Source organism: Taurulus bubalis, assembly GCF_910589615.1.
Source record: "Taurulus bubalis genome assembly, chromosome: 21".
Taxonomy (NCBI): Eukaryota; Metazoa; Chordata; class Actinopteri; order Perciformes; family Cottidae; genus Taurulus; species Taurulus bubalis.
The window spans coordinates 5,795,563-5,812,159 of record NC_136609.1 but is presented as its reverse complement, the minus strand read 5'-3'; the positions used below and the strand labels follow the sequence as shown (position 1 = coordinate 5,812,159).

The 16,597-nt window shown below is 43.9% G+C and overlaps 1 protein-coding gene across 1 annotated transcript in view; it reads left to right on the top strand.

The window, feature by feature from the left end:
• Window positions 1–16,597, top strand: part of LOC306753003 (bone morphogenetic protein receptor type-2-like) — a gene marked incomplete at its 5' end in the record, with an annotated part of 28,626 nt that overhangs the window by 7,428 nt on the left and 4,601 nt on the right. Inside the window, 9 exons of the mRNA XM_079236835.1 lie at window positions 2,572–2,751; window positions 3,057–3,236; window positions 6,526–6,633; window positions 6,785–6,876; window positions 12,742–12,972; window positions 14,338–14,452; window positions 15,568–15,728; window positions 15,819–15,966; window positions 16,346–16,482. Of these exons, the coding sequence (XP_079092961.1) occupies window positions 2,572–2,751; window positions 3,057–3,236; window positions 6,526–6,633; window positions 6,785–6,876; window positions 12,742–12,972; window positions 14,338–14,452; window positions 15,568–15,728; window positions 15,819–15,966; window positions 16,346–16,482 (1,352 nt within the window). The remainder of the gene's footprint in view (window positions 1–2,571; window positions 2,752–3,056; window positions 3,237–6,525; window positions 6,634–6,784; window positions 6,877–12,741; window positions 12,973–14,337; window positions 14,453–15,567; window positions 15,729–15,818; window positions 15,967–16,345; window positions 16,483–16,597) is intronic.

Genomic DNA, 16,597 nt, shown 5'->3' with positions numbered 1-16,597 from the left:
TCCTCCACTTCTGGGTCTGGATAATTACAAAGGAAGTGTCGCAAGAGGCAGAAACGAGCATTGTTGAGGCTGTCATTGCAAATCGCAACCTTATAAACGGTACAAGAGATTGAGTCTTGCAGTCGAGGAAAGTGCGTAGTGCCTCATAACCACATTTTAATTGCTAAATGTAAAACCCAGAATGAATAGTTGAAGCTTAGACTCTGCTGCAAACGATCTTCACATGTTATCTCACAGCAAACACGCTTTATACAATACACAACATTTACGTGTGTGTGTGTGTGATAACGCCTTATCGTAGAATGTATGGACATGACCTCAATCGTTTTATGTTTTAACAAAGCCCAAGAGTATATTTTATTTATTGTTTGGTTAAGTTGTTTTGTTTCATTCATTCTTACCCAAGATTAGATTTTTATTAAATTTGTAAAGTGTGTTCCTCTTTTAAAGGATGTACATGCATTATAATGCTACTATATTATTATTATTGTTATTATTATTATTATTATTAGTGTTAGCCAGAAATGCTCACTTTTGTAGCTAACTGTATGGAAAACAAACGTGCGGTTTAATCAGTTCCTTATTCACTTATTTATTGGTTTTATTTGGTTTTGAATAGGCTAACAGGTTAGCGGGCCTATTTAGGGATGCTAAGCTATGATTGGACACTGGCTGTTCACCTTGTGTTTTCCTTTAAATGTATAATTAGTTGCCAGACTCCAATGGATCAGAGCTGATCTTCAATTTGCAGCACAGAAAAGTGGTAAAATATGAATGAATATGTGCCAATTATGTATCTCCTGTGGTGTTCTGCTTTAATGGTAGAGTTGGTTCCTTTTTGGGATAATCATAGCGACTACCGTCGCTACCAGCTATTTCAGCTGAAGTAAAACACAGCTCTAGGAGGCAAATGCTTTTCTTATCTGCTCGGTATTTATTTTGTATAGTTTAGTCTTGCAGGAGGGTTAGTATCGTTCTTTCATTGCCTTTATGAGAACATGTACAGTATGAGATAATACGTATGTTAACTGTTTATTGCATGTATCGTCCGCCCCGTTGGGAATCCAACCCCGGCGGTGCCATCGTCGACTCGTTGAGTTTCCTTGTCAGAATTCCTCCACATACTTAACCCTTAGTTTGAACTCCTTTCCCACTGCATGCACACGGCGCGCTCTCCTCCTCCCCCCAACTCCCCGTAGGCAAAGTCAGTCCCACAGAACAGAAGCAGCAAAGGCCCAGCAGGTTGAGGGCAGCCGAGGCCCACAGTAGGCCGGGGTTGATAGCTTTATCTGAGGATGGGAGCAGAGGAGGGAAGCTGGCGCCGTGCCCGGCCGAGCCGCCGCTCCATCGCGTCACCCTCTGCCCACACGGGCTAGCATGACCTTGGGAACGGCACCGTCGCCCTCCACCCCCTCCATAACAGACTCCCCACCCACCCACCTCCACCACGGCCCGGATGAAGGAAAGGAACTGGGAGTGAGGGAAACGAACTGGCACATCGTGTTTCCCTTATCTGAAATTACCCGATGCGCAGGCTATGTACATAAACGTCTGACATTGGCTCAAACTATTTCTCCCCGGCATTGTTTACACTCTCCCAACAAGCAAACTGTCCATTTCCCATTTTGTCTTCTTCTTCTCCTGAGAACATAATTTCTACACCATCTGAATTGCATCCATCTCGACCATGGACTGGTGCTATATTGGATGCTATATTGTGGTAGGCCAACATGAAGCATGGCAAATACGCTCTGTAGCAAACAAAAGAGTTTGATACTTGCATGTTCTTCATGAAGGGACACCACTTTTATGAGTTTTGAAGCGTGAATAAAATCGGCAGAAGTAGGAAGTAGGCTATGAACAAGCTTCACCGCGGTCACGTGAAGCTAATGCTATAGGCGGACTAGTGTACACCGTGATGGCGTTAGCGAGTCTCATTTAGCCACTTGTTAGCAACCGCCTTTTTTAAAGACATGTAGAAGCTTCAAAATTCTAGAGTGGGATATTTATCGGACGTATTTTATGTTGCAGAAAAAAGCAGCCACCTCACCAAAGCCCATCAACTTTGAGACGAGGGCGCCGGAAATTTGTTTAGATGTCGTTAAACATACATCCCTCATTTCTGTTTCATTGCATTCAGTGTCTTCATGGTCGTCTTGCTGTTTTCAATTTATTATACAAATAACACCTCTGCATGTGTTTGTATTATGTTCTTCCGGCTGGAGTTTGAATTGGTACTTCAATTGACTGTGGCTTCTCCCAAGCCAGACAGCTATTCTTTCATTGTGAATTCTCCTTTTTGACTTGACTATCAATAAACGTGCATATTCAAAGGGTTGTTGTGTCAGAGCAATGAGATGCGATGTCGTGCAATAAATTATAAAAGCTGTTGAGTCATATTTATCTTTCTCCTTACCACACTTGCTCATTAGCACAACTGCCTCCTTTTGGGAATTTAACGAGCTTGTCGTTTAACCGTTTCATTCGCTTTGTCACAACCCGGCAAAGCTCGGCTTTGTTTTGATCAAAAATCTCGTCCCACTTAGCCCCAACTCCTCTGTCTCTCCACAGCGGCGCAGGGCGAGGAGCGGGAGTGTGCCTTCACCGACCAGCAGTGGGAGGTGGAGCGGGTGGCGGGGGGCGAAGGCCGCGTGTCGCCCGAGAACACCACCATCCGATGTGCCAAGGGCAGCCACTGCTTCGGCCTGTGGGAGAAAAGTACTCCGGGCGAAGTGCGACTGGTCAAACAAGGTAAACCTCTATAGACACTTTAATTTAACCTGTGACATTGTTGTCTGGATCGAATTTGTATTTTTCTAAGGGGTCACCACTTCTGCATCCGGGTTTTAAAATGCTTTACATTTCTAGTCTTCTTTCAATATTCAAGATATCTTTATTACTCCGTACAATGAAAAACTTACTTTGCTAGATCCTCCTTCCACACAGAATTACAATAACTTAAGACTCGCGGTGAATAAATGTGCTAATAGTATAAGAAAATATTCCACACTTTATTATCTTTAGGCGATTTATAATCCGTCACCTCTCTCTGCCAGGCTGCTGGACTCACCTGGGCGACACCCAGGGGTGCCGCGACGACCGCTGCGTGGTGACCAACCTCCCGCCGCAGATCCAGAATGGGACGTACCACTTCTGCTGCTGCGGCAGCGACATGTGCAACGTCAACTTCACCGAGGACTTCCCACCGCCGAGCCCCACCACGGCACAAACCCCCTGTAAGATCATTCATGCACACATGCAGTCATACAATAGACGGTGTCCACGGATGTTTTGTAGGGAGTTTCCTTTAACTTCTTGCCAAAGGATTCCTTTCTGGTCACGATGAGTCTTTCTTTCTTTTTTTATGGCCGATGGTCAGCTAACCGACAAAAGCAAGCCAGCTTCTCAGTCCGAAACCAAGACGATAAACTCTATTAAACAAAGACGGCGCACACGCCTTCTGTTCTTACCTTTCACAATAAAAGCCCTAGATGTATACACTGCATAACTGTTTAGCAGAGGGAACCAAAGACTGTATATAAGAAGTGGACGTAGTCAATCACAAGTTAGCCCCACCCTAAAACATACCCTGCTTTATGGTCTGTTTGACTCTAAATGGACCATAATTTACTAAATGAACATCATTCTGTATTGAAGACTTGAAACTAGAGATAGAGACATAGACTCATGTTTACAATGTTTCCTGAGGGAATAAATCAAGATAAGTTGAGTAATTTTCCCATAAATTTCTATACAAACTGACTTCTTTTGCAACCAGAAGTGCTGCCCCCTGCTGTCCATTAGACAGAATGCATGGCGTCACTATTCAAAACAGCAGGATCAGCCAGAGCGTTTTGCTAAAAGGAAACTCGATAAAATCGCTTCTAGTAGTTTAGGCTCTACAACAATATACCTGAGACAGGCTGATGTGGGTCCACAGGATCCTGGTAGTTGGTCCTCTTCCTGCGCAAACTTATTCAAAACTGCAAAAGCATTTCAAATTTGTGTGTCTTTTATTTGTTGCGCCTCTCGTTGTGTGAAGGACTCCATATTGTCCTTTTTATACAGATATATTGACTCCATCTTTAGAGACTCTAAATTCTCTGCCACGGTCACAATCATCTATTACACAATCGGGTGCATCAGGCGGAGGGGGAAGAGTGAAAGAAAAATGACTAACGCGGAGAAGAATGGGAGAAACACAAACGCAGGCCCACACCGTCCTGAAACACAAAGCTATTAACGGAGAAGAATGAACGGATGTTTGATATCATCAGAGCCGTCGTACCTACACCTACTCGCAGCTACTTTCTCTCTCACGTCCTCCTCGTCCTCCGCTGCATCATACATCATACGTTCAGAACGGAGCGTCTCTGCAGTGGTCAAACAAAGGAAATGCATGCATTGTTACTTGTTCCTGCCTCCAAAGGTGTAGCTGTGAATGAAAGCAATGTGTATGGCGGCGGCGGCGGCAGCTCATCATCTCTCCTGCCCACACATAAATACAAACGCACTCTCTCTCCGCCATCTATGTCGTCTCTCTGCATTCCTCGGATCCTAAGGCGTCTGCGGGCGTGTCCCTGCCGATGCAGACCGGTGACAAGGCGGCGGGAAGTCGAGGGGGGCGGGGCCCAAACATTTGGTGTCAGAAGGCGGTTTGATTGATGTAGTTTGATGTAGTTTGGCTGGTGTTGTAACTTTAAATCCAGTCTGTGTTTCTGCTCTGTTAACTCCTGACATGTCTGGGCAGATTCATGCCAGTATTATTAGAAGAAGGAAATGGTTTGAGCCAGTTGCCTGTTTGTGTGATCTGAAGCCAAGAAGCTCGGATGACGACATTCAGGACGGAGTGTAGTATTCCGATGTTTCAGTAGTAAGCAAGTACAGTGTTCACATCATATCATGTTATATAATTGGATTAGAATGATTAATTAATTACTTTTATGTTGCAGCTGGTAAAAGTTAATTTGGTGTAATCTATAATAATACAACATAATTTACTTGTTTATTGTATTTTATATGAATAATGCAAATTAACTACAGCTGTAAGATAAGATATTGGGGTGAAAGTTACAATGTTTGCCTCTGAAATGTTGTGGAAGTATGAAGCTAATTCCTAATTTTTAGTTAAGCACAATACTTTACATTAACATGATTATTTGCACAAATGATCCCTGTAAGAAGCATTTGATTTACTACTAAATACTTTATTGTTTAATATTATTTTCAGTTATGCAGCTTCCAAAATACAATTTGTGACGAAAGACAATTTCTAAATAATCAAAAACATGCAACACAAAAAAGTACAGTACTTAAAGCTGCAATTTGTAAGACAAGACTGTGAGGTCCGTACAATGTAAATTCACAGTCATCAGTTATAACTATAAAACATCTAGTAACTAGCAGCAGGGCATTAATACGCACAATTCAACCAAACTGTGGAAACTCTGAGTTAAAATAACAATGTAATCTTAAAATATTTGTGTGTCTTCTGAGGACAGACTGGACGCTGATTCACTATCATTACTATCGCCTCTTGAGGTACAGGTGGTGCCTCTCTCAGCTCTGTAGAAGCTCTTCACATTCTGCTGATAATGCTTTAAACGTGAGAAGCTAAACATTCTCACACATTTCACCTCAAGATTTTTGGAGATTTGCAACAGATTGTTTCCGTGTGTCGGTCGGCTTCGCTGACCTCGCCGGTTTTCACCGAGCGGTGTCGACCTCCCGTGCGCTTGTGTGCGAGAACACGTATACAAGCTCATGCTACCGTGTCAGTCAAAGCCGCCCACGGCTCTCCAAGTCATCAATTATTGATAAAGCGGATGTCTCTTGCGGCAGCACCAGTGTGTGTCGACGACTGTAATGGATGCAGGAGAGTGTGTTTCTGCGTGTTTCTGCACTTTGCTACGATTTCTGCAGTCGACCGCCATTGTATTTACATTGTTGTGTCTTCATCTCCAGAAGATCTATCATCTGTCTATTTAGTGCTTATGATCCGATGCAGCGTCATTTATTAAACATACGTGAAACTGCAGCTAACTGCTTCTACCTATCGCTGCAACCAACAATCCTCTGACCAGCCTCTCGCTCTTAAAATAAATAAATAAAAGATACAGAAAGGGTTTCTTTCTCTCGCTCTCCGTGTTCACCTCCCACCCATCCTCCGCTCCTCCCTTCCTGCGCTGCTTTTCCAGTTCGTTGGTCAGGCTCGCTTGGCCTAATTGAAGTTTTCTTTTCTTTTCCTCCACGCCGTGCCTAATCGGCCGCAAACACACAAACTTTGCATCCCCGAGACGTTCAAATGTCTTTATGTCGACCTGTGTTTGGATGGAAAATCAAAGAAATTGACAACATATATGTATGGACACTTGTCACTCTGGACTGCATCGATTGCACAGGTGTACCTATAGGTGTGTGTGGTCAGCTGTGGCTCTCGGCCCTCCTCTGACTTCCTGCTCACTAGTTAAAGGTTCCCACACACAGATGTTGTTTAAATTGTACTTTTTGTTTTTGTCCTTGTAGACACACGCCCACTGCGCCACGAAGAGACAATAATCATCGCCCTGGCAACTGTCTCCGTGCTGGCCGTGGTTGCCGTAGCAGCCTTCTTTGGTTACCGTATGATGCGCGGTGAGTTACCATGGCGTTCAAGGCCGTTTAAATGCTTTTTCTGTTTTCTTTGGTAGAATTTCAATACGTTTGAATGGGCGCTGATCTCTTCTGTAAATGCCTCCCTGTGTTTTTACATGTTCTCTGTGCGCGCGCGTGTGTGTGTTCACAGGAGACGGTAAGCAAGGCCTTCACAACCTGAATATGATGGAGGCCGCCGGCTCCGAGAGCTCTCTGGATCTAGACACTCTGAAGCTGCTGGAGGTCAGTGCCCACATTGTGCTCTCTGTCCGCCTCTCCACGCTGCCTTTGTGCTTTGACTGCCTCCAACCTTCCAGATCCACACAGGCATAGAGTGGGTCTTCAGATAATGGTGCGGATGTGTAAATGGTCAAAAAAGTAAGGATGACTCGCTCCATCTTTCATATCCCAAATCCAGGATTTCAACCCCCTACGTTTTGAGAAGATTAGATCAGATATGTGCTTTCACTGGCTTCACATCTCTACACACACACTGTGTGTGTGTGTGTGTGTGTGTGTGTGTGTGTGTGTGTGTGTGTGTGTGTGTGAGGGAGGGAGGGAGGGAAACAAACAAGAGTTAGACAGAGAAAGAAGAAACCAAAGGCACATAGGCCAAAATCCACCAAAAATCCATCGAGGTCTACGGTTCCGTTTGTCGTTTCCAATGTGACCCTTTATCACCCGATCGGGACGCATTAAGTGACCGGTTAGGACTTACAAAAATAGGATTTTTTTTTTTTTTGTGCTTCCACTGACGCATGATCCCGACAACCTGATATGGGAGCGCTCATATTGTGAGAGGAAGTCAATGGAGTCTGGAGGATATTCAGATACAGTGACAGTGTAAACAGGGCGAGCAGAGCAACGAACGCAGGAGACGGAATGATGACGGGTGAACTTTCAAACTACAACTTTTCTCAGAAGATGTGTTCTCCAATTGAAAGACACATTTCCAAAGCAATACGAGGCACTTTCGGTGCCGCTCATAAGCTTATTTGGCTGCTGAAAGCTAAAGGGAAGATTACAATCTTAGTCTTATTTTTGTAAAAGCTATGAGTTAAAATAACTTTGCACCCACAATTGAGAGATTCAGGACATGTAGATCTACAGTGGCTTGCAAAAGTATTCATACCCCTTCAACGTTTCCACATTTTGTCACATTACACGCCACAAACATAAATATATTTTATTGGAATTTTATGTGAAAGACCAACACAAAGTGTCACACAATTGTGAAGTACAAAGAAAATTATACATGATTTTAAAAAAAATTCACAAATAAAAAACTGAAAAGTGCAGTGTGCAAAATTATTCAGCCCCCTTTTCTCTGAGTGCAACCAATTGCCTTCAGAAGTTGCCTGATGACTGCTGAATGATTGAATGTTGACTAAATAGAGTCCACCTGTGTGTAATCTAATCTCAGTACAAATACAGCTGTTCTGTGACGGCCTCAGGGGTTTGTTAAGAGAATATTGGGGAGCAAACAGGACCATTAAGTCCAAGGAACACACCAGACAGGTCGGAGATAAAGTTGTGGAGAAGTTTAAAGCAGGGTTAGACTATAAAAAGATTTCCCAAGCTTTGAACATGCCACGGAGCACTGTTCAATCCATTATCCGGAAATGGAAAGAGTATGGCAGAAAGGCAAACCTACCAAGACACGGCCGTCCACCTAAATTTACAGGCCAAACAAGGAGAGCACTGACAAGAGATGCAGCCAAGAGGCCTATGGTGACTCTGGACGAGCTGCAGAGATGCGCAGCTCAGGTGGGGGAATCTGTCCACAGGACAACTATTGGGCGTGCACTCCACAAATCTGGCCTTTATGGAAGAGTGGCGAGAAGAAAGCCATTGTTAAAAGAAAACCATAAGAAGTCCCGTTTGCAGTTTGCCAGAAACCATGTGGGGGACACAGCAAACATGTGGAAGAAGGTGCTTTGGTCAGATGAGACCAAAATTGAACTTTTTGGCCTAAATGCAAAACGTTTTGTGTGGCGGAAACCTAACACTGCACATCACCCTGAACACACCATCCCCACTGTCAAACATGGTGGTGGTAGCATGATGCTCTGGGGGTGCTTCTCTTCAGCAGGGACAGGGAAGTTGGTCAGAGTTGATGGGACGATGGATGGAGCCAAATACAGGGCAATCTTGGAAGAAAACCTGTTGGAGTCTGCAAAAGACTTGAGACTGGGGCGGAGGTTCACCTTCCAGCAGGACAACGACCCTAAACATAAAGCCAGGGCTACAATGGAATGGTTTAAAACAAAACATATGCATGTGTTGGAATGGCCCAGTCAAAGTCCAGACCTAAATCCTATCGAGAATCTGTGGCAAGATCTGAAAACCGCCGTTCACAAACGCTCTCCATCTAATCTGACTGACCTTGAGCTGTTTTGCAAAGAAGAATGGGCAAAAATCTCAGTCTCTAGATGTGCAAAGCTGGTAGAGACATACCCCAAAAGACTTGCAGCTGTAATTGCAGCAAAAGGCGGTTCCACAAAGTATTTACTCAGGGGGGCTGAATAATTTTGCACACTGCACTTTTCAGTTTTTTATTTGTGAAAAAAAATTAAAAACATGTATAATTAAGTGTGGCTTCAGCTGCAGGGTCATAGACCCCTGCAGCAAAGCGCACTTCATAGTATTGCTCGGGCTTAATAATCATAGTCCCACAAAAACTTTGGCGCGTATCTCCTCCCACAGCGTTGCCAGCACATGCGTAAAAAATACATCAAAACGTGCGGCCTGATCGGGAATCGTGTGCTATGACTTTTCTAAGAGATTCGACCATTTTCCCAAAAAGTGCGGAAAAACGGCGAGAAATTGTCCCATTCACTTGACTGGGGTTTCGGACTGAAGAGAGCAAAAAAACATTCATCTTTGTGCCCACAATGTTACTCGCCATAATTTATCGTAGAGAAATGATTTAAAGTTTAAAACGTTGAAAAAGTCTGGAGTTTATTTTCCCAATTGGGCATTTTTTGATAGCTAGCACAGTTTTCATGCAATTATTGTTCAAGTTTAGGAAAATGTGGGAACCATTTCAGAGTTTACAATGGGTGTGTATGGGGCAGGTTAGGGCTGTGATGTCATCGCTAGAGCACGAGTAGCTGTGTCCTAATGAACCTTTTTGTATTTGTATTTTGCCATTCACTCCACAATATTGACTTTTGAGGCATAATTTATATATGAAAACGTAGGAAATATTGTGCCGGTGGTACACATGCGTCGTGGAATCCAACAAATTGATACTGTTTTGTCAGCAAGCCTGAAAGCGACATGAAGTCCGGCCAACTGCTCCATCAACCTCCATGTTAAATCGGACCACAATTTTCTCTCATGATGGAAACGTGAGCACTTTACAAACTGAATTTACGCTCTCATTTATAAATCCTTACAAATATTTAAGTACACGGAAACGTTCTCAGAAGTCTTGTGCTTCTTATGATTGCGTTATTTTTGCGATGGGATCCACGGTTGTCTGTCAAATACAATAGTTTGAAAGGTTGTTTTCTCATTAAATCCACAGTCCAGTCTCCTGCTCTGTGACAGTGTCACAGCTGCTACCAATTAGCCAATCAATCAAGCTGCCACCATGGCAACCGGTGACAAGCGGGACAGGGGGCTTTTATGTCTACCTGTCTGTCTCTCTGTCTTCCCTTTCAACATAAAAGCCCCATGATTTAAGTGTATCTTAACATAAAGCTAAAATGAGGATTATTGTATTAAATAGAAAATAAATAGACAATTGTACACAATATGTTGTTATGTAATCACGTGATATGTTGCAGCAAAGTGCTGTCTCATTCATATTTACACCATCAAGCCCTCTCAGCTAATGTTGGCATATATATATATATATATATATATATATATCCAATCCACACATAGGTGCGTGCACGTGGTAATACGGTCGCGTGCACTCAGACTCTTGACTTTTGATCATATTTATGCAAAGAATATATATATATATATATATATATATATATATATATATATATATATATATATATATATAAAAATAATGTACCTCAATAACACATCTCACTACCGGTAATGTGTATATATATTGCGACGTCTTACGGCAGTAGTAGCCACACTTTCAAAATTTCTTGTGAAATTTTCTAGTTTTCTTTGTACTTCACAATTGTGTGACACTTTGTGTTGGTCTTTCACATAAAATTCCAATAAAATATATTTATGTTTGTGGCGTGTAATGTGACAAAATGTGGAAATGTTCAAGGGGTATGAATACTTTTGCAAGCCACTGTATCTCACACAGTCAAAAAAGTCTTAGTGAGTGATGTTGCCCAGTACAGGTGCCTTAAACCGACAGGGATCACACGGGTAAACAGGCTGCTAGCTTGGCTGCTCAAGTACAACGGCGAATTTCTGTGTTTGCTTCGGGTCGACCTCTGAGTCGTGTGTGTGTGAAATGATTAATGTATTATGGAAGCTGTGCAGACTTGTGCGGCTTGCTGATGTCGTGTTTGATGAGTGCAACGTTAGCAGAACCCACGAGATCCTTACAAACAGCAGAGCTCTATGTGCTTAGCTTGAAAGAATCACGCTCGTGTTTCTGTGTGTTTATTATCTACAATGCAGTCCCACATTAGTAGGCTATACAATACAAACGGGGCACTAAATACATTATTTATTTTTAGTTGCCTTATGTCTTGAATAATTAAAATACCACGCAGTTTGACATTCAAGAAATAAATCCATTCATCAGAAATGGATGTTTCTCGTTCATCTGTTCCCTACCATTACTGTTTGCTGTCCCTATTTTCATATATTAAAACACGGATTACTGTAGAAAAACATAATTGTTTTAGTTTCACTAATACTTTAACACAAATAAAATCTTTCTCTGAAATGTAGTTTGCAGGCAGTATTTATTTTATTTATTATCACTTCTTTTTCTGCTCCATTAGTATTTTTACTTGCATAAGTATTAGACGGTCAGACCAAGTGACAAAGTGTAAAGAAGGATGTGGAGGATGGTTGTGTCTTGAGACTTTCACCTAGGAAACCACTGTTCGTGTCCCGTGGGAAACAAGTCAAAATTCTTATTTAGTAGTAGACTTATGGTCAACCGTAAATACAAGATGCATTTAAGGAGAGTACTCCTTAAACAAAGCTGACACTAGAAGGCAACCTAGAGCGTCATAGTTTGAAGCATTTGACCCGTCGCCAGGAAGAATGTGTCGGATGTCATTGACTACAGCCTGCATTCAGCTTTCAGCTCCTTCATCACACAGTGAAAACATTCATCCAAACCAGAACCAAGCACTGGTTTCAAGTCTCTGCAAGTTATCAAACTGAAAGAAAAGGTGGAATCAGTGCCAGACTGGAAGGCAGAAAAACAATAGATAGAAATCAATAAACAGTTTGGTGTACTTTACAAACAATAGGTCTCACAGTAATATTAACCATAGAGGCGTTCTGTGATGATGCAGGCATCTCAGAAAAATGACAAAAGACCGCCAGCCGATCAGTGCTGGTCGTTATGATCCGGAGATGTTGGTTTGTTTTCCCTCCTCTCGTTAGACATCTATTCAGAGGATTTCAGAGCAGTGCGAGAGAGGGATATCTTTTGAGGCAGGCGTTGAGTTCAGAGCGCTGTCCTTGTGCTTATCAAACGCAGGCGCTCGTTCTTTCACATCAAACTCATCGCACCAAAGACAAAATAGTCTCCTGCGTTTACAGTGTACTTTATAGCCAGAGATAAATCTGTTTCCACCACTGTGGAGGTGGAAATATATGGACTCTTTTGTTAATCCTTTCTTAAGCAGACTGTTTACAACCTCAATGCCACGGTGTGCTCTTGCTAATTCAGGACATTAATTGGAAGATTTGGAACTGACTTGAGGCCATTTCACCCTGCTTTTGGCCTGTAACTTTGTTTTCTCCCATCTCCCTTGTGCCTGCTTGGCTGTCTTTATTTGTTCTAATTTTTATTTATTTTTAATCGTCAACCAATCTTTCTGTAAGCAGCACAAACAAAACTATTATTTAATTCACACTGTTTTCAGACAAGAGAGATCTAGAATTACAACAACAACAAGTCTATAAATGTATGTATTTTTACCCCCTCCCCACCAGCTGATCGGGCGCGGTCGATATGGCGCCGTCTACGGCGGCTCTCTGGACGAGCGGCCCGTGGCTGTGAAGGTGTTCACCGCGGCCAACCGCCAGAACTTCCTCAACGAGTGCTCCATCTACCGGCTGCCGCTGCTGGAGCACGAGAACATCGCCCGCTTTGTCGCCGCTGACGAGCGGACCGGCCCAGAGGGACGCACGGAGTACCTGCTGGTCATGGAGTACTACCCACATGTGAGTAGTAGTCTCTTATGCTTCGTGCACGCAATGTTAATAAATAAAAAAAATGTGTACCTCTCTCAGCTGGTGTAGCAAAAGGAAATGCCGACACTGACCACTGAAGGACCTCCTACCATAAATATGAATGCAGATGTACCTTTTTAAAGGGAATATATTGGCTCCCCAAGCCTTCAGCCTCATAAATACCAGTCAGCTGACCCCCAGCCAGCCTGTGAAAGGAGCCTATTATGCATCGCGACCATTGCGCTAATGCACATTGTCATGGAAACGCGGTGCAGGCCAGGACAGGAGACTGAGACACATAATGCATTAAATTAAATGATAATCTCATTAAAGAGAACAGATTTAATGTGATATCCTTCAGAAGCGGATGTGGGCATTGCCTTCGTGATTGATTTTTGAGGTGTGTGTGTGTGTGTGTGTGTGTGTGTGTGTGTGTGTGTGTGTGTGTGTGTGTGTGGGGATCATGGATTAATTACGGCTGATGCAGATGACTAAGGAAGGAAATGAATCGGGTTCAGAATCATTTCTGGAGTCTCGATATTCCTTATAAAACATAATCATCTCGACACAACATTCTTTAATCAGAATTCCTTTCCTCTTGTAAATGTCTCCGTGGTCGACCGTGGTTGACCGTGGTTTCCCTTCCTCCACGGTCATCTCCCCGGCTGAGGTTGGGAACTGTAGAATTCAGGTCTTAATGGAATACTTCACACACGAAATGACCATTTGTATCATCGGCATCAATGGGCGTTTCTGTGAATCCTTAAGGGAAATTATATTTTTCTCTCATGCCTCCACGGTGGACGGAGGGTCCACAAAACAGAAAAGTCTTGACAATTTAACCCTCTGAACCCCAAAGCTGTTTCGCTTCCAGGCACACTCTGCATTGCAGTGAAATGAAAGGCCACAAAGTCTATGGAAACAAAACAATCATGGCCAGAAGCAGAGAGAACTCAAACATGTTTTTGTGCTGAATAGCAATGTTACAATGTCTTCAAGAATTTCTTTGATTGTTTATTTTACAAAATTGGCAAACAACGGGCTCCACGTTCTATATATATTTACATTTTTACATTTTACAACCTCTACTTATAACATCTCCTCTCCTCAATGTTCAGCAGCCTGCATGTTCCACTGAATGTTTGTTACAGGCCGTTTTTTTTTTTTAAACAGCGTGTTAATTTAGTTTTACCCCCTAATATCTGTGTTAGATCTTTAAGTAGTACTGCTGGTTGATGTTTTTTTTTTTTCTTCTTATTTATTTTTCTCGCTGTAATCTCCCTTGTTTACCGTCCTCGTCCTTCTGTATTTCTGCTTTCGTCCCTCACTTTCTGGGCCCTCTCTCCGTCCCTTCAGGGCTCACTGAGTCGATACCTGGGCACCCAGACCAACGACTGGGTCAGCAGCTGCCGGCTCGCTCACTCCGTCACCCGCGGCCTGGCTTACCTGCACACGGAGCTCTTCAAAGGAGGTGAACTGGAGGGACACACACACACAACACACACAATTACGTAACTGCTCACAGTTTACTCAGGCTTAAGTTCAAAGGCTGTTATTGAAACACCCAGAATTGTGGTGGAAATCGTGAAAGCTTTCAGTGTTTGTGCATGTTAGTTTATATTATTTCAAAAAGGCTTTAGAGTGTGTGTGTTGAGCCCTCTTACCCTGCAGCTCCACGTGGCTCTGTTTGGCTTGGAGCGCTCTGTCCCTGCATTTTGTCGCACATACACACGGCGTGCACAGCCCAGCCGAGGGTATTTATAGACTGGCCTCAAGCTAGAGAGTGTAAAAAAAACAAAAACAAGCGGGAGGGACAAAGTAGGGGGGAGGAAGGCGGACGCAGAAGAGGAGTCAGACAACATGCGAGCATCCCCATGGTTCAAATAAATCCATCTCAGGAGGCAGAAGTGACAACTGAACTAAGCCTCTGAGCCTCAAGATGGCTCCACCTCCTCTTTCTCATCAGCGCAGATAAGGAAAGGAATAGAAGTGATTCTGTGTGTGCAAGCTCGTGACAACTTTGCTGCAAATTGGCAGAGCGGAGGAGCAACACACACACACACACACACACACACACACACACACACACACACACACACACACACACACACACACACACACACACACACACACACACACACACACACACACACACACACACACACACACACACACACACACACACACACACACACACACACACTCCTCCTGCACATCAGTAGAAGGCAGCAGGTAACTTCCAGCCGGCGCCTCACTGCGCCCTCTGCTGCACAGCAGCACACTGCAGGCAGAGGCCCCTGTGATGGGGTCTTAATCCCATTGTTGGAGATTAGATTAGAGGGTTTTAGCTGTCTGTAGACAGTGCAGCGTTCTTCAGCGAACAATGAGTATTGAGGGGAATGGAAAGCCATGTGAAGGGATTTGCTGGCTGTTACTATTAATTTGCAAGCCCAACATCCATCTTTTGAAGCACCAACATTTTGGGAGCGCTGTACCTGTTTACACGTTTAATGAAAGATAAATTGGCTCCAATCCTTTTAGTCTCATCCTATCGATGTCGTCTCTTTCCCTTTTTCACCCATCAAGACTTGTACAAGCCGGCGGTCTCCCACAGGGACCTGAACAGCCGGAACGTCCTCGTCAAAGCCGACGGAACGTGTGTCATCATCGATTTCGGCCTGTCCATGAAGCTTACGGGGAACCGGCCGGCACGCCACGGCGAAGAGGAGAACACCGCGATTAGTGAGGTGAGCGTTCGGGAGGTTTAGGATCTTCGTCTTCCTGTCTCAACCGCTCATTGTGTCTCACGCCTCCCTCTCTCTCGCTCCATTTGCCAGGTGGGGACGATCCGCTACATGGCCCCAGAGGTCCTGGAGGGGGCGGTGAACCTGAGGGACTGCGAGTCGGCGCTGAAGCAGGTGGACATGTACTCCCTGGGCCTGATCTACTGGGAGACCTTCATGAGATGCACTGATCTCTTCCCTGGTGAGACACAGACACACGTGCTTGTAGTTTTATACTTGGACTACCATCATCATCGCCAACAGTAAGCCCCTCCCACGCTGAAGACGGCACAAAGCCATTAAATACACATCATACCTGCAAACTTGTCACTTTTCGGCAAAATTCGCCATTTTGAAATCAACATATTTCATTTCATAGAAATTGATAAAGCTTCATGCTCCAAGGAGATCAATTACAGTAAAAAGCCGGGGTCACCTTTTTCACCCCTGAAGAGTTTGCAGGTATGACACATTTATCTTATTTGGGAAGCAGATGCCGAAGTGCACATCGTGAAGTTTGAATCAGTGTTTCTGCAACATAAACAATATCTAAGACTCGTCCTTCCTCTCCCCACCTCCAGGGGAGTCGGTGCCAGAGTACCAGATGGCCTTCCAGGCAGAGGCAGGGAACCATCCGACGTTTGAGGACATGCAGGTCCTGGTGTCCAGGGAGAAGCAGCGGCCCAAGTTCCCCGAGGCCTGGAAAGAGAACAGTTTGGTGTGTGTGTGTGTGTGTGTGTGTGTGTGAGTGTGTGTGAGAGAGAGAACGACGTTCTCCGAGAGCTAATGCTAGCACCCTGTGCATCATGTAGAATAATAATGTTTACATTAAG